This window comes from Schistocerca cancellata, chromosome 1 (genome assembly GCF_023864275.1).
Source record: "Schistocerca cancellata isolate TAMUIC-IGC-003103 chromosome 1, iqSchCanc2.1, whole genome shotgun sequence".
Taxonomy (NCBI): domain Eukaryota; kingdom Metazoa; phylum Arthropoda; class Insecta; order Orthoptera; family Acrididae; genus Schistocerca; species Schistocerca cancellata.
In genome coordinates, this window is record NC_064626.1 from 724,269,474 (window position 1) to 724,288,080 (window position 18,607).

Here is an 18,607-nt window from a genome sequence, read left to right on the forward strand (position 1 = left end):
CCAAATATCCTAAAGATATGAGTAGAAAATATAAAAATGCAGTAAATGAAGCAGACAAAAAGGAATACAAACGTCTCAAAAATGAGATCGACAGGAAGAGCAAAATGGCTAAGCAGGGATGGTTAGAGGACAAATGTAAGGATGTAGAGGCTTATCTCACTAGGGGTAAGATAGATACTGCCTACAGGAAAATTAAAGAGACCTTTGGAGATAAGAGAACCACTTGTATGAATATCAAGAGCTCAGATGGAAACCCAGTTCTAAGCAAAGAAGGGAAAGCAGAAATGTGGAAGGAGTATATAGAGGGTCTATACAAGCGCGATGTACTTGAAGACAATATTATGGAAATGGAACAGGATGTAGATGAAGATGAAATGGGAGATATGATACTGCGTGAAGAGTTTGACAGAGCACTGAAAGACCTGAGTCGAAACAAGGCCCCGGGAGTGGACAACATTCCATTAGAACTACTGACGGCCTTGGGAGAGCCAGTCCTGACAAAGCTCTACCATTTGGTGAGCAATATGTACGAGACAGGGGAAATACCCTCAGACTTCAAGAAGAATATAACAATTCCAATCCCAAAGAAAGTAGGTGTTGACAGATGTGAAAATTACCGAACTATCAGTTTAATAAGTCACAGCTGTAAAATACTAACGTGAATTCTTTACAGACGAATGGAAAAACTGGTAGAAGCCGACCCGGCGAAGATCAGTTTGGATTCCGCAGAAATGTTGGAACACATGAGGCAATACTGACCCTACGGCTTATCTCAGAAGCTAGACTAAGGAAAGGCAAACCTATGTTTCTAGCATTTGTATACTTACAGAAAGCTTTTGACAATGTTGACTGGAATACTCTCTTTCAAATTCTGAAGGTGGCAGGGGTAAAATACAGGGAGCGAAAGGCTATTCACAATTCGTATAGAAACCAAATGGCAGTTATAAGAGTCGAGGAGCATGAAAGGGAAGCAGTGGTTGGGAAGGGAGTGAGACAGGGATGCAGCCTCTCCCCGATGTTATCCAATCTGTATATTGAGCAAGCAGTGAAGGAAACAAAAGAAAAATTCGGAGTAGGTATTAAAATCCATGGAGAAGAAATATAAACTTTGAGGTTCACCGATGACATTGTAATTCTGTCAGAGACAGCAAAGGACTTGGAAGAGCAGTTGAACAGAATGGATAGTGTCTTGAAGGTAGGATATAAGATGAACATCAACAAAAGCAAAATGAGGACAATGGAATGTAGTCGAATTAAGTCGGGTGATGCTGCCGGAATTAGATTAGGAAATGAGACACTTAAAGTAGTGAAGGGGTTTTGCTATTTGGGGAGCAAAATAACTGATGATGGTCGAAGTAGAGAGAATATAAAATGCAGACTGGCAATGGGAAGGAAAGCATTTCTGAAGAAGAGAAATTTATTAACATCGAGTATAGATTTAAGTGCCAGGAAGTCGTTTCTAAAAGTATTTGTATGGTGTGCTGCCATGTATGGAAGTGAAACATGGACGATAAATAGTTTAGACAAGAAGAGAATAGAAGCTTTCGAAATGTGGTGCTACAGAAGAATGTTGAAGATTAGATGGGTAGATCACATAACTAATGAGGAGGTGTTGAATAGGATTGGGGAGAAGAGAAGTTTGTGGCACAACTTGACTAGAAGAAGGGATCGGTTGGTAGGACATATTCTGAGGCATCAAGGGGTCACCAATTTAGTATTGGAGGGCAGCGTGGAGGGTAAAAATCGTAGAGGGAGACCAAGAGATGAGTACACCAAGCAGATTCAGAAGGATGTAGGTTGCAGTAGGTACTGGGAGAAGAAGAAGCTTGTGCAGGATAGAATAGCATGGAGAGCTGCATCAAACCAGTCTCAGGACTGAAGACCGTAACAACAACAACATGACGGAACAGCATTGTTGTCTTCCTTCCACAATGCTAAACCATGACACTTATAACCATGAACACAAAGGTATGTTTTAAAGTGGCATAGTTCCCCTGTGAGTTTTAACCAACCCATAACATAATTTTCACCAGGAGTCCAGCATGGTACAAAGGACAGCTTGCATGAAATTTGGGAAGGAGGAGAGAGATGCTAACAGAACTGAGTCTGCAAAAATTAGTTATAAACAGTGCTTGGATAGCTCAAATGACAAGGGCACTGCCCCCAAAATTCAGGTTCCACCTTTAAATTCCAATCCAGTAGGCTACCCAATTTTATCTGCCAGGGCACTAAAAGGTAAAAAAAATTAACATTTGTAAAACTTCTCAGTTTTTCACACAATATGCCACAGCAAAAATTTGCATTAGCGACCAATCAAAATAAAGTATTTTAAAAGGCACTCCTTGAGGAACCTGCGACCACATTAGGATGTGTGTGATGGAATGAGGCTTCAAACTGAATTTTTACTTCATGGGCTATGTTCCTATTGTCTGTAGTACCCAATGTGTTTTCATTTTTGAAAAGTATGAGACAGGCATTGACAGACTGAAGCTTTGTGTTGGGCAATACAGCATTTTCTGAGTCTGTTTCATAACATGGTTACCTGTGAAAGGTGAGTACCAGAGTTCAAGTCTACTCTGAAGTGTGAAACTGACTTCCAAAATCTTGGCTATTTTGGCATGCTATCCATAGCATGGGCATGACAAGTTAAGATGGAAGGTGACAGCTTGGGTGAAAGTTGTTGAAGTAAACAAATGTGAAATTGGCAATGGTTGTTTTTAAAGATTTTTGTTTGTAGTACAACCACAAGCCCAAAATCATAGTTGGATGACATTGCTCCACATCTAATAATTGTACTCATGATTATGTCTCATTTGTGATCCCTACTTTATAACTAGTTCCGCCACTTAGAATTTTACATAAGACTTTTTGTTGTCAGTATCTGCACCCTATTTAACACTCTTATTTATGCATAGTTACTGACATACGATAAATTTGGAAATGTAATATTCCTGGATTGAGAAATCTCTGAAGTATTTTGCTGCATTTTATGTAGGCCTGCAAATACCACACTTTCACAAAATAAATAAATGAAATAAATATCTTTACAATACACACTCCACTGCGGAATGAAACACCCTCCTCTGTCAGGCTTTCAGACATACATTTCACATGTTACTTGGTAAGCATTTCCTCATACATTGTCCTCATTCAAATCACATCACATTATAAGAAACCATATGTAACGCAAACGATGAGTCTAACATGGACATATGATAAAGATACCAGAATACGCAACACAGTAAATGAAACCAGTAATAACACTGCATGCACTTGATACAAATATTAAAGCCTTATTTAAAAGCGTCATTGTATCCACCTGTAAAATGAATGAATGTACTCTCCAATTTAACTGCATAAAGTTTGTTTGAAAACAAAGTCCATTGATCTGGAAATGTTAAGAAATGTTTAAAAAACCCAACACAAACCTTCCTTTTCTTCTGGGGTCAATTCCCTTAACGGTGTTGTATGTAACGGCAGTGGGCTCTCTTCTTCTACTGGCTTTTCGTCTTGTTCGTCCTCTGAATGATCTTTACGTATGTTGCCAAGCTTCGAGATCATTTTCTGCAGGAAGTATTTTGATTCCTCTGAAAGACCATCATTTTCACTTTCTTCTTCAGTCTCAGTCCACTTCCCCTCATCTGACTTTGACAGATCAGGTGCAGGAACGATTTTAATTGCACTAGACCGCAGGTCATCCTCGTCCTTTCTGACATGTTTATTCACTTCATTGTTACTGTCGTCTTCGTCTCTAAACCTCTGTCTTTCCCCAGTCTTTTCACTTTCACTTGAATGCTTGAACCTATGTTTTCCTTCCTCTGCACATATTTCCATTACTAAAAGTATGAGTGCAAAATGTATTACTAATTTCGATCGCATTTTTATTCCTAAAGCAAAACATAAACATTAAAGCCGCAAAAAATAACTACAACGTAATAGGCAAACAAAATTCAACCACAACACATCACCCTTCTTCTACATTTAAATCGGCACCTATCGATAAGCTAATGTCAACTAATTCACCGCTAGCTGTTAATATAACCCCAGTCGACGTTTGCTTGCCCATTCCTAGCTATCGACACTTTTCATTTTAGGTTGTTTTCTTGTGTATGCCGAAAATATTGTCAGACCTGACCAAAATTTTCACACCTTCTGGCCAAAACACTTAGAGCTTCTGGAATGGGAACACGTAACCCATCCCGACGTAAACACGTCGTTATCTTTCGGGTACCACTATACTAGCTCTAAAAACACTATAGGCGTACGTCGCAGTAGTGGGGGACATCGTGACATTTTTCGAGCACACTGTCAGTTGTACCAACACGAATGGAACTTTCGCGATAATACTGTAAATACCTAAAAAGTTATAACAAATTGAAGCAAAGTAAATACATTGACAGTACAGAAGTCCGACAGTAAAACTGAATCCAGATATGGATATATTTTTCGGTTTCAGAGCAAACCATGGCTGCTGTTTGTAAATACCCAACTTTCTTAGTATAAAAATTGTACTGCTTGCTAGTTCAAACAAGAGTCAAGAAAGAGGCCCTATTAATTCATTAGTAAATTTTGACAGTTTTACACAATGTGCTAACAGTTGTATCATCCGTCAATGACCCAAGTTTTGAAGTTTATAAACAAGTGCGCTACGCATTCGCTTGGATGAGGAATGGTGAAGTCAGATGTTTAAATGTTAATATGGGAAAGTAGACTGTTGAATATGCGAAATACACATGTATCATTGAAATACGTGAAGACCACTTTATTTGTAGGTGGCACATGTAACATAAACTGATGCCCTCGTTATTGTCATGAAGTTGTAGTACGCTGTAGCCGCCAGTGCATGTGTGCAGTAGCCTAATCTATTTGGAAGGGACGATTCCCAATGAATCAGAATGTTACTAAAACAAGTATTCATCGGCAGGAAACATCCACTGTCAACTTACAATTGCGGGCTTGTTAAGTTTCCGATTCGACGCCTTACATCAGCTACTGGACCATTTAATTTCGTGGATGGTAAAAGAGTTGAACCGGTAGACAGGTTATGTGACACAATTGTAATAAATCCAGCAAAGGGTGAAGAATTGTGCCATGTACCTTCATCCGGAAAACTTGAAGTTGCACGTGCCGTCTCCGCAGCGAAGGAAGCTTTCAAAACGTGGAGCCAAGTACGATTTTTTTTTTTTTTTTAACACAAGTGTTACTACATACATGGTTTGCAGTTGGTGAAGGCGTACGAGAATTTGTTTTTAACTCCCTGCCCAGCCATTATAGCTCCCTACCCAGGGAGCATGAAAGCGGACCACAGAAATGATTAGAAGAAATATGCTGAGAGCTGTACATCGTGATTATCATATCTTTTTTACCAAATCTTAACTGTCAGATATTGGCGACCGAACAAATTAGAAAACTATCGTATTATTCCAACCATTAGTGTTAGCATTTTTGCAGCTCATTTCCTTATAGATTGCACGGTACATTGCATTCCGGTAATACAATGATATGTGCAGTGACCAGAAAATGTCATTTACTTGACAGGTAGATATGCAACAGAACAGTAGTTCCCCTGCCCATTTCCACAAAGCTGGTAAAAGGTTTCATGAGACCCCAGTTCTCCCTTATTGTTAAATTGTGAGTGGATCATGAATCCTTAATTATGCACGGAGATAAAATAAACAGTACATGTCATATTTATAAGATGGGGTAGTATTACAGTTCTTTGAACATTTCTGATAAGAATACAAAGCATAGTTCTTGGATAATCAGTAGCCATCATATGCCTGAATGATAGCAAGGGAGTTATTAATTTCAAAAGCTAGGAAACCAGATGGGATTGAATCCTTAAAGCAAATAAACAACTGCTTGTTAACTCACTGAAAATCATCCATAAGTTCATGCATAAAAAACCTCTGTTAAGTCCCTAAAATTTACGTTTGTTACTCATGTTACATTTTTGAGCTTCACTATCTTCAGAAGAGATTCTTTGATTTTATATTGGCCACATAGCTCCCTGGAATACAAAACCGATAAATGTTCTGCAATTTTTCATTTGTTGCATGCAATATCTGCATTGGTTTCCATACTCTGCAAACCGGTGTGATGTGCAAGGCAGTCTAGTTCCGTTCCCAGTCCCAAGTGCTATGCTAATGAACTTGAATCCAAAAATATCAAGGTAAAATGGAGCAAGGGGTCTGAATCACATCACAACTGGCTCGGAGTTCATTGCATCTTTTGCATACATGAATATTTGTAAAACTCTCTGTAGTCTCTTGTTGTTTTCTAAAGTGATTTAGTAAAATGCAATGCTGATTCCATTTTTAATGTTCAAAATACTTTATAATTCAAAAGAAATTATTTCCCAAAAATATCTCCAACAAATTTGAATGTTTCTCATCAAACATATGCATAAATTGATGTCTTCTTCCCTTGTGATCAGACAACAATTGATAAGATTGTATGCAAATCAAAGATGGGCAGATCTGTAGGTCCAGTATTATTCTGTGCTAAAAGTAACTAACCTGCTTCTCTTGCCAGTGTTGTTGTTGTTGTTGTTGTTGTTGTTGTGACTTCTTCTTCTTCTTCTTCTTCTTCTTCTTCTTATCCTTCATCTTCAGTCTAGAGAGGGGTTTGATTCATCCATCCACACTTCTCAGTCCTGTGCAAGCCTCTTCATCTCTGAATAAATACTGCAAGTGAAATCTATTTGAACCTGCTTACTGTACTCATGCCTAAATCCTCGTATACAATTTTTATCCCCCGGCCTTCCTTCCATTATCAATTTGATTATTCCTTGATGTCTCAGGATGTGATGTATCAAATAATCCTGTCCTTTAGTCAAGTTGTGCAATAAATTTCTTTCTCCCCAATTTGAATCAGTACCTCCTCATTAGTTATTCAGTCTACCCATCCAATCAGCATTCTTCTGTAGCACCACATTTCAAAAGCTTCTATTATCTCCTTGTCTGAACCACTTATTGTCCATGTTTCGCTTCCATACGAGGCTACACTCCAGACAAGTACCTCTAGAAAAGAGTTCATGACACTTAAATTGATATTCATTGTTGACAAATTATAGTTTTTAAAAAATATTACTCATAACGTTGCTGGCCTGCAATTTATGTCCTCTCTACTTTGGCTGTCATCACTAGTTTTGCTGCTCGAATAGCAAAAATCATCTACTGTTGTTAGTATCTCATTTCCTAATCTAATTCCCTCAGTATCACATGATTTAATTTGATTACATTTCATTACTGTTATCTTACTTCGTTGATATTCATCTTATAACCTCATTTCATGACACTACCTATTCTATACAATTGCATTTCCAAGCCCTTTACTGTCTCTGACAGAGCTACAATGTTATTGGCAAACCTCAAAAGTCTATAATTTTTGTATAGACAGCATGTATCTTTCCCCTGGTCATGAATGTTTTGATAGTGTTGTATTCGTCCTCTAGCCATTCCTGCTTAATTATATCACATTTTCTGTCAACTTCATTCTTTATGTGTACGTATTCCCTTTTGCATGCTTCATTTGCTGCATTTACATATTTTCTACTAGTACTTTTCTGTAATTCTCTGCTGCCTTCACTTTTTCAGCTCTTAAAGCTACCCATTCTTCCTCTGTTGTATTCCTTTCCAGTGTTTTAGTCTATTGTTGCCTAATGCTCCCTCTGAAACTCTTAAGAACATCTGATTCTTTCAGTTTATCCAGGTTCCATTTTTGCAGTTTCTTCAGTGTTAATCTGCATTTCATAACCACTAAATTATCTGCATCTGGAAACCTCGTATGGTTTAAAATTGTTTTTGAGGTCTCTATTTTACCATCACATTAATCAGCCTAAAGCCTTCCATTGTCCCCAGATCTCATGTAATGCTATGATTTGTAAATTTCAGACCATAGGTCTCCATCATTATCGAATTATTTTGTAGTTGCTCATCCACCTTGATTGTTGAAATATTATTTACCTACAAAGATCTTGCTTTGACATCTACTACAGTCTTTAGTCTTTATAAGCCAATAGCCCTTTCAGGTACCTGCATTAGCATAGTGTCCTTTATGCAGGTGTGAAATACTTTTATTTATACTTAAAAAAAATACTGAAGGAGTGAAAGGTACAGGTAAAAATACTTTGTAATATTTGTCTCTGTAATGTAAGACATGAGTAGGCAACTCCTCCTCCTCCTCCTCCTCCTCCTCCTCCTCCTCCTCCTCTTCCTCTTCCTCCTCTTCCTTTCTCAGGCATTAGGTACCAAGGCCTGTTAGGGCTCCACTAATTGCACACATCTTTCAGTAAATGATCTGATGCTTCATTTCCCAGGAGACTCGGTCTTAGAAATAACTTTTGGGACCCTGCCGTCATGCATGCATTGAATGTGAATTATCCATTTATTACTTTTTCTTAAGAAGAGAATATCCTGTTCTTTAACAGTTATTACTAACCTAGTTACAGTGTGGACACCAAAGACATTCTGTAGGTTTTGTGAGAAAGCATTATGCTTAGTATGTCATTCAAGGAATTAATTGTCTGGCTTGTACTCCTATTTGCTTGTTAAAATTTGCTTCAGATAACATAGTGGTCTCTACAGCCAGTGCTGGTTCCTGCAAATACCACCAGCACGATATCTGTATGTGCTACATACGAATTTAGATTCTTTCGCATTCTTCACTGTCTACAGATGTAAATCTTTAGGTTCTTAGGCTCACGTCAGAACAAACAATGACTTCATTCTACATGTCTCCATCCAGCACGTTATCTGCCTGGTATCTCAAAGCACTATAGTGATATGTGCAACAGTGACCTTAATACATTGAGGCTATCATTGTAAAAGCGGTTTGAGCTGACACTGTTGCATCATTTTACTGTTAGCACATCGGGCAATAGTTGAGCTGCATCCTGCCTTCTGCATCAGTGAGTCGAGAGCAAGAAGTAATGATAATATGTGATTGTCGTTGTATATGGATGCTTTTATCCTGGTGTTTATTGAATACTCACTTTTGTTTGTGTGTCCACATTTGGGAAAAAAACTTTTTTGGAGCAATCTAATGGTATTTGATATCTTGCACTGTAACTGTCAGGATTTAAACCTATCAATGGGTAGCCATGTAATTTATTTTGACAAAACTTGTTGCTAACATATATCACAAGATGCACCCATATTAAAATGAACACAAGTACTGAGCACTGATAGTTCTGGAGTTTGAGTACTTGAGGAATGCCCAATTATCAGTCATCATGCTTATCTGATGTGCCAAGCCGAGTAAGACATGCCTTTTTTCCTCTTTATGTTGTAACACGTATTTATTGAGCTCCAAGAGTGTTATGTTGGTTTTCCTTACGCAATGATGACCCCCCCACACACGCACACACAAATAACCACTACCACCAGTAGAGTGTTAGCGGTACTTAAGAAGGATAGTTAAGTATAAAACTGTACCGTCTGTAAATAGTATGACAGTGATAAAATATGCAGAGGTAGGGACCTTGAGATCCATGTAATCATGTTTGGATTCGGGTTTCAATTATGGGGGGGAAATCAGTTTTTCTCCCCCCCCCCCCCCCCCCCAATTATTTATCATCATCCTTACATTTAATGTGCCACAGCTGCTTAAGATTTTAATAGTAATAACAATAATATTTTTTATTCGTTTGGCATAGTAATATTGTAATTTGCTTATATCAGTTGTTAGTACTGTGATTTCACTTTTGAGGCAGATGGTTCATGGCAGCCCCCCCCCCCCCCCCCCCCAGACAGAGCTGGTGAGCTCGGAGAGACAAAGCTGCTGGGCACAGCTGATGTGAGCTGCCTGCTAGCAATCGGGGAGCATCTTAAGTATACAGCTGGCTGAAGGATACCCTTGCGGTGCTCGGTGAACACATGACTAACCAGTGTGACATAGTGGCCGCTGTTGTAGAGATACACATGCTGCTAGTGGTAAGGCTGCCACATTTGGTGGCACCTACTGAAGATTGGCTTGCCAGCACTCATTCTTACATCATTACCAGTAATATTGCTATACACATGGCGCATGCATGGGCCAGTGTTTGATGACTGACCTATCATGTGTACTGTCTCCGGCAGAAAATGTGCAGCACTGATGCATGACCCCGTGCTGGTCACAGGTGTAGTGCCATTATCTATAGTGGCAGGTAAATAGCAGGAATATAATAGAGATGTTAGAGGCCCGAACAATGGTGGGAGGGGGGGTATTGTATTTCTGAGTTTTTTGAAAATGGAAGTTGTATTTGTTGAAGGGTGAAAGGAGAGACTGCCAGGGAGATTTGAGTGTAGAAAAGATTGGATTGGATTGTTTGGGGGAGGAGACCAAACAGTAGTGTAGAAAAGATTTATGGGGTAGATGCAGGAGAGAAAAGCTGGGAGAAGTGATTGGCATGGGCGTTGAAGGATTCATTGTTGGAGTAGTATGTTTTCCATGGATGTCTAATGTGTAGGGAAGGGAGTGTTTGATGTGAAAGGAATGGCAGCTGTCCAGATGGAGATGTTATTGGTTGTTGGCTGGTTATATGGACTGAGATTTCGATGTGAGCTTCAGTGAGATGGAAGTCATGGAAGGTGGCCTTGTATCTGAAATAGGACCAGGAGAATTTGAATTGAAACAAGGGATTAAGCTGCAAGCCAGAGCTTACAGGTTCTAGCTGTTCAGCACTACCTCTTCCATGCGACCGATGAAAAGATTGGCATAGGACAGGACCATTATGATTCCCACAGCAGTTCCTCTGATTTATTTGTGGATTTGTCCCTTGAAAGCAAAGCAGCTGTCATTAAGGATTAGTGGTCAGGGTGAAAATAAATGAGTTTTTAGGGAAACTTTCAGGTGGAAGAGGCAGTGAATTGGGGCTGAGAGGCTACACATGTGTACACTGATCAGCCAGGACATTACAACCACCTACCGAATAGCTTTGGCACGGATAACAGCAGTAACATATTGTAGCAGGAAAGCAGTGAGGCCTTGGTATGTCACTGGAGAGAGTTGGGACCACAGCTGCACGGACATGTCACCTAATTCCAGTAAAATCTGGGAAGAGGGGTGATGAGCTCTGATGCCACATTCAATCACATCCCAGACATGTTCCACTGGGTTTTGCTACTATGCTCCTCAAACAACTCCTTCACACTTCTGGCCTTGTCACATGGCGCATTATCTTGTTGAAAAATGTCACTGCTGCCAGGAAACATGATCGTCGCAAAGGGGTGTATGTGGTCTGCAACCAGCGTACCGTACACTTTGGCCACCATGGTTTCTTGCACGAGCACCACTGGACCCAAGAATGCCCACATGAGTGTTCACCAGAGCATAATGGAGCCGTTGCCAGTTTGTCTCTATACTACAGTACAGTTATCAAGGAGCTGTTCCCCAGGAAGACGACAGATTCATGCCTTCCCATCAGCATGTTCAAGAAGGTATTATGATTCATCAGATGTATAATGCTCTGCCACTGTGCCAGTGTTGATTGCAGATTGTCACATGCCCATTTCAGTCACAGTTGCCAATGTTGTGGTGTTAACCTTGGAACAGGCATGGGTCATCGGCTGTGGAGGCCCATTGTTAGGTGTGTTCGGTGGACTGTGTGTTCAGTTACACTTGCACTCGGCCCAGCATTAAAGTCTGATGTCAGTTCTACCACAGTTCGCCACCTGTCCTGTTTTACCAGCCTGCCCAGCACATGACGTCCAACATCTGTAATGAGGGGTGACGTCCAACCCCACGACTTCTGGATGTGGTTTCACCTTGGTTTTGCAACGTGTTAAAGACCCTCACCACAGCACTCCTTGAACACTCGATAAGTCGTGCAGTTTCCAAAATGCTCGTGCTGAGTCTCCAGACCATCACACTCTTCTCTCGGTCAAACTCAGGTAGATTGCACGCCTTCCCCATTGTACACATTGGTAGCATGCTCATTGATATTACATCCATTGTGTGAGTGTCTTATTAGTAGTCATTCCTCGCCAGGTGACGCTAGTACCACATGGACAGCTATTTATTTATGGTGGATTGGTGGTCATAATGTTCTACTGATCATTGTATGGGATGTTAGTATAGGAAGAGGTTGCATGCATAGTGACAAAGAGAATTCGAGATGGGAATGGGGTTGGAACAGATTTGAGATGTTCCAAGAAGTGGATGTGAATTTTATGAAGAAAGAGTTGGAGAGCTAGTCTACCAGGGGTGAGAAGTGTTTGTAGAGGCATTAATGCCTATTAAATGAGACAGTTATGATTTATTATTTTTGTGTATTTTGGGAAGGAAGTTATTGTAGGGACACACAGTTCAGGGGCTTAAGGAGTTCTATGGAGGCAGCTGCGATTTCTTATTGGGAGACTATGGTTTTTAGCATTTTCTGCTGCTCACTGTGGATAGAAAGAGTGGTATTGTTGGGAACAGTTTAACATATTGAATTACACTTGAGCTGGATGAGCCTCTCAGCTACATACCCGCAAACACCTCAGTCATTACCATAATAGTGGAACCTATGTCCATAAGGAGGATGATGGTACAGTGGTCTGTTGTGAGGTTGTTAATAGCTCACACTTCTGGACGTTTATCTTTGGGGAAATTAAAATGAGAGGTCTACAGAAGAACACCAGTAATTCCCAAAGACATGAAATGCTGTTATAACATGACCTTGGGTTGCAATAAGTGCTGATTAAAGTCGATACATGGTACTGTCGGCCTGGGACGTATCAGTCCTCAAGATCAACATTTTGAGCAGTTATGTGACGCACATAATACTAAATACTAGAATTGTACCTGAGTTACACATTTGTTTTCATTTGCTACAATAGGGCAGACATTTATAAGATCTCTTCTCTTGCTAGAGGGAACATGGTTATCAGCATTGTTATCTTGTTACTGTTTGATCAAATTTCACACACATTGTCATCAAAATTCTCTTCAAAGGCTCTTTCCTTTGCTACAGGAAGAAGTATGTAGTTCCTTTTTTAAAAAGATTTTTTTTTAATTCAGTGTTATAATTTGGTAGCTACAAAACTAAGAATTACTTGCATATGTCAGAAAATTCATCACATTGGCAGCTATAACTTAGCTGAAACTGTATATTGATATATTTACACAGTCTAGAAATATTTGAGGTGACCTGTGTGGTAATGAAAAAACATATACACATAATGACAAGTACACCAACAGAAAAGAAGTAGTCGACTTAAAACATTGGAACTTTTGGCACTGCAACAGAATGCTTGTCTAGTGATAGTGTAAAATGGTCTGGACCACTACATAATTCAAGTATATTGAACTTCAGCTAATAACCCCTTATAAGAATCCTACAACTGCAGAACGAAAGGCTTCGATCATATGCATCACAATGTTATTTCTTAGAATTAAGCTATTTTTTTCTACTAGTGAAAAAGCATTATCCAATACTCCAATAAAAAATAAAACTGACTGCAGAGAGAACTCTCTTGGTTATTCAGTCATAAATGTTTCTGCACAGTTTGGCTCAACACATTGATCACTAAGACTTCAAAACTTTGAATGTGGAGGAAGGAGGTAGAAGATGAAGCAACAGAAGCTGGGGTGCGGAATGATGAACATGCCAAGTGAGGAAGGGGAAGCACGCAATTGTAAGAATGATAACAGGCCTCTGGCTCTAAGCTGTTTGATATTTAAATAATATTTATTGTTGTTCTTAATTCCCTCTTCGTTACTTATAAAACAAAGTTTGACTTCCAGAACTGCCATTTTGCTCAAACATTCATATTTGTACTATTCAACAGTATTTTCAGAATTCAAAGCTAAGAAAATTATAAATAATCACAACATGACCTACAGACACATACAGAACAAATACACCTCTGTCCAAGGCCACTCTAGAAACCTGGCATCTCCAAAGTAGGCAGCTTATTGCTAACAGTACTTATAAGATATAATAATTGTGGTTTTACACCTTAATTTAGTCAAAATATGTTGTAACAAAAGAGAAAAACATGCAGTTACGGAGGTGGTTTCTTCTTCAGTCTACCTTCAGCTGTGCGGCTGATACCGGTGGAGGTTTGAGTCCTCCCTCGGGCATGGATGTGTGTGTTTGTCCTTAGGATAGTTTAGGTTAAGTAGTGTGTAAGCTTAGGGACTGATGACCGTAGTAGTTAAGTCCCATAAGATTTCACACACATTTGAACTTTTTTTTTTCCTGCCTTCAGCTGCAGTTTACTCTTCTCTTCCCACACAATCAGGTTTTATGCATCACCAATCTCTATGTTTAATTTGGTCAGTCAGTCACCCCCATATCCAGTATAATATTCACCAAGCTTTCTTTTCTATAACTTCTGGTGACACACTCAGGGGTCTCCTCAGCCAAAACTTACCTCTGTCTCACTGGAAAGTAAATTTGCCAATGAAAACCTAGACATATTAATATTGATGTAATAGACCTTGATAATGCAGAATAATTTAATGAAGAAGTAACATATTTTATTTCATAATTTTGGCATAGAGGTTTACCATGTATTTACAGCAGACCCAGAAATGCTGTGTATGATGATTAGGGAATTTGCGACACTCAAAACATTCTATTCTGATTGCTACTATGTGACACTTTTAATCATAATATGAAGAAAGCAATGTACACATTTATCAAAATTTTAAGTTTCTGACAACAAAGTCTTTAAAGTTTGTAAAGCAAATTCATCAGTTTAGGATTATTAGAAAGAAGACATGCACATTGAAGTATCATATTAGAAATTTTACATGCCTGGAACTGCAGGGAGAGGTGGTGGTTATAGCTGTTCCATCCTCAGCATCTGCCTGAAAAAGTGGAAATGATGGTGTACCTGCTCTGCTGCTCGAAGCAGGAGTTGGTGTGTCAGGTTGGCCTGTAGCTCCACCTATTGTTCAGAGCAAACCTATTCTTTCTGAAAATGTTGCTGTTGCAGTGTTAAATGTTGCTACCAAAGTTTGGGAACTCTAGGTCCATGAGAGATGAGATACTGGCAGAAGTAAAGCTATGAGTACCGGGCGTGAATCGTGCTTCAGTAGCTCAGATGGTGGAGCACTTGCCCGCAAAAGGCAAGGTCCCGAGTTCGAGTCTCGGTCGGGCACACAGTTTTAATCTGCCAGGAAGTTTCACTCTAGGTCCATGTTTACCTTCACTAGATGCATGCTAGTGTCAAGTCCTGTGCCCTTGAACTGTGGCTGAACACCTCCAGATTACTTTTGTGCACACTTGTTTGGTTCCTGTTTGCAAACTTGCAGTCTTTATTAATTTTCTACTAAACAACCACAAACAAGTTAAAGTTCATGAGTGAGCAAATTTGGTGGAGGAATAATACCATTAAATCCTTGCAAAGTCATTACTAGCACAGCCATTAATAGTCTGATCAGAAGCACTTAGTCCAAAGCAGTAGAGGCCAGTCAGGTCCCAGTAGGATGCCGCATGGGTGATGTCAACAGTCTTCACTCAACAGACAATGTCTCAGTGCAATTGCTTGGAAGACAATCTGGCTTCTAGATGGTGGGACCAGATGAGTCACCAGAATACTAACCTATCATTATTTGCTGTGCCTTACTACCTTTTTGACTTGATACTGTTGATATTTTTTATGGCAAAATCAGTGTTGTTTTCTGAAAAAAATTTAAGAATGATACTCCAGATTGAGTACAGCGGCTTGTCTTGTTTTCACTAGCATAATAGTTTTCTACTTTTTGATTCTGGCAGTAATATTTTGTTTAAAATTACACTTTTACATTTTAAAAGTTCCACAGAGCCTGTTTGAAAGTCAGTTGTTTCTTCCATCAATGCAGGACATTAATTAGCAGCATGTCTCAAATCCCTCATAGAATGACATGTTTTGACTGTCTCTGGTTTTTGAGGATGTGTCTTGGTAAAGAAAGGAAGTTAATGTTCATATGTTAAATTGAGGTGATGTTTTTGCTGCAGTAGACAAGAAACTCAAACCCTCCAAGAGAGAAACCAGAGCTGCATGCAAGATGTTTTTGAGCAAGGCTCAGAATCAAGGGTAGCCAATTGGTTATTTCAGTTAGCCCTCACTCATAGATTTAATAGAAAACTTTAGAGGAAACCACAGCTCACTAATATACTTGTTCTCCAATTATACTGTCAGACATTGCAGGAGACTTTAATTTTCCAACAGTTGACAGGGATAATTACAGTTCGCTAAGCAGTGTGTGTTACGAGACATCTTGCACAACTATATTAAATTCCATTCATGGCAGAAACATTTTAGATCTAGTGGCAGCAAATAAGTATGCCCTTATAAGTTTTTCTCACATGACATCCTGAAATCCATTGATCAAGGCAATGAGTTGGATGCTATATTTCTTCGCTTCTCAGTGCCACATGAACACTTAACAGATGATCAATCCTACGGGGTATCAATTTGCTAGTGACCTGGCTGGCAACATTAATATTAACCTCAGAGTTTTTGCAGTCCCTATAGTTACCTCTAATGAAGCACTATCTAAATAATGTTGCACAAATATTCAGTAAGATGTGGATAAGGTTTCAAAACAGTGCAGAGGTTGGCAACTTGCTTTAAATATTCATAAATGTAAAATTGTACAGTACACATATCACAAAAATATATTATCCTATGACTGCAGTATCGGTGAGTTATTGGAGGCAGTCAAGTCATGAAGAAACCTGGGTATAACAGTTGTTATGGTATGAAGTGGAATATTTATTTAATTGAATCAGAAACATTTACAATACTTGGTAATTACCATTACGATCAAATGAAAGAAAGAATTATTAAGTTACACTACTCTTAACAAAAATGTTATAACTTCAGCTGCACCCAGTGACATAAGCAAAAGACCTTCTGTGCAGGGCAGAGGGCATAGCTGACAGTCCAGTAAGTGCCCCATGGTCTGTGGTTTTCTGCTGTCGCAGTTGGTGATATCCACAGGGAAGTGCCATTTCTGGTGGTTACGCCTGGATCTTCCAACATCAGAATGAAAACAGTTGAGTAATCTCCACATGATACAATTCTGTTCGTGTCCAGATGTGAGGGTCTCTGAAGAGAAATGTCAGGTAGAGTTATTCTCAAGTCAGTGACATGGAATGATTACTTAGACACAAATGCAGGTACAACAAGTGTTAGAGTTTGATTTGTTGGTATGATACTGGGAAACTGCAGTAGTCTGTGAAGGAGATCATTTACAAAACAATAATGTGGCCAACCCCAGAATGAAATTAATTAAATGCACTGAAATGAAATTCATGAATTGCTAGGAATGCAATAATTGAAGATTCAATGTCCTGATATAGTATCAGTCCAAACTGTTCGGTTGCGCAGAGCCTCTAATTATAACTGAAAATGTGTGCCAGACAGACTCAAACCTGGTTTTTGTGTGTATTACAAGCAGTCGCTGTAGCCATTGGGCTACCTGTGCTCAACTCCAGACTTGAATCAAACTTTCATTGTCACTGATGTTTCCAAGTATGGGTTCCGAGTGTTACTGCCATAGCTTCTCCAATGGTGCATGTGGGAATGGAGTTATTGGAGTACCACAGCTTACCCTGCCACAAAGGTTATATATGAAATGAAATGAAATGAATCAATCAAAAGGGGTGAAGTCAGTGCAAGTAGTATTCAGAAAACATAGAGCTGGAAATATCAGTAAACATAACAGATTGAGGCAGTCCTGGAAGCATACACAGACAATATAATGGTTATGGTGACTGCTCGCAATAAGCAGAAAAATCGACAAAATTTCATGTGTCACTACAGATCCAACCTAAAATGTCATTCAGCTGTGCGGAACTTATATAGAATAGGGCTAATAGGAAATACTGAACTTGCACCAAGAAGGGCAGCATGAGTGGTCACAGGGGGAGTGTCACAGAAAAGCTGAAAAATATGAAAGACAGTTGCTTGAAAATTAGACTATCTATGGCAGAAAAAGTTTACTTACTAAATTTCAAGAATCAGTGTTAAGTGGAAAATATACTACAGCCTTCTATATATATCACTCCCATAGGCACTACAAACACCAGATTAGGCTTCCTACAAAGCATACAGAGGCATTTAAGCAATCATTCTTCCCACATCCTACATGAATATGGAACTGTAAGAAAAACTGTGTGGTAAATGGGAGTAGACACTGCTATTCACTTTGCAGTGATCTGTAGAGTATAGATGTAGATGCAGATACCAACTAAAAAATAGTGGCTCATCAAATAGAGCGTCCGAGTTTCCTAGCTAACCTTATCTCTTGAGGTGTGTCTCAATTTTAATGATAACACTCTGAGAGTCATTGACTCTAAAACTAATGAGTAGCAGGTAGCCTTGATAATCTAATGAAATTGTTGATAAATGTAGGAAGTGTTACGTACCTTGTGATGTATCAATTCTTACCGCATATTCTCTATGTCAATTAAGCAGTGCGCTGAAAAGTAATGCCTCCTAATTTTTTACTCTGTTATCAAGATTGATTGAGGTATTACACATCGTGCACATAACTTGATAGACTATCCTGCTTTGTTGCTGCAAGTTGCAACCATCTCCTGCTAGATGGTTCTGAACTGTAGAATGTAACATGGTGTGGTGTGTAATGTAACAATGTCAGTTTACTGCAGGGCACTACAAAGACCAGATTAGACTTCCTA

At 39.2% G+C, this 18,607-nt stretch overlaps 2 protein-coding genes across 3 annotated transcripts in view; one reads left to right on the top strand and one right to left on the bottom strand.

Annotated features, from left to right (window-relative positions):
- The window catches only part of LOC126185138 (protein sel-1 homolog 1), a 96,289-nt gene extending 92,001 nt beyond the window's left edge, over window positions 1-4,288 (bottom strand). The window contains exon 1 of the mRNA XM_049927977.1: window positions 3,429-4,288. Coding sequence (XP_049783934.1) covers window positions 3,429-3,879 — 451 coding nt within the window. The 5' untranslated portion in view covers window positions 3,880-4,288. The remainder of the gene's footprint in view (window positions 1-3,428) is intronic.
- A 328-nt stretch (window positions 4,289-4,616) lies between these two features.
- The window catches only part of LOC126185144 (4-trimethylaminobutyraldehyde dehydrogenase A-like), a 178,598-nt gene continuing 164,607 nt past the window's right edge, over window positions 4,617-18,607 (top strand). The window contains exon 1 of one of the 2 annotated variants that reach the window (XM_049927990.1): window positions 4,617-5,168. In XM_049927990.1, coding sequence (XP_049783947.1) covers window positions 4,896-5,168 — 273 coding nt within the window. In that variant the 5' untranslated portion in view covers window positions 4,617-4,895. The remainder of the gene's footprint in view (window positions 5,169-18,607) is intronic. The other variant, XM_049927996.1, reaches the window with a different exon arrangement.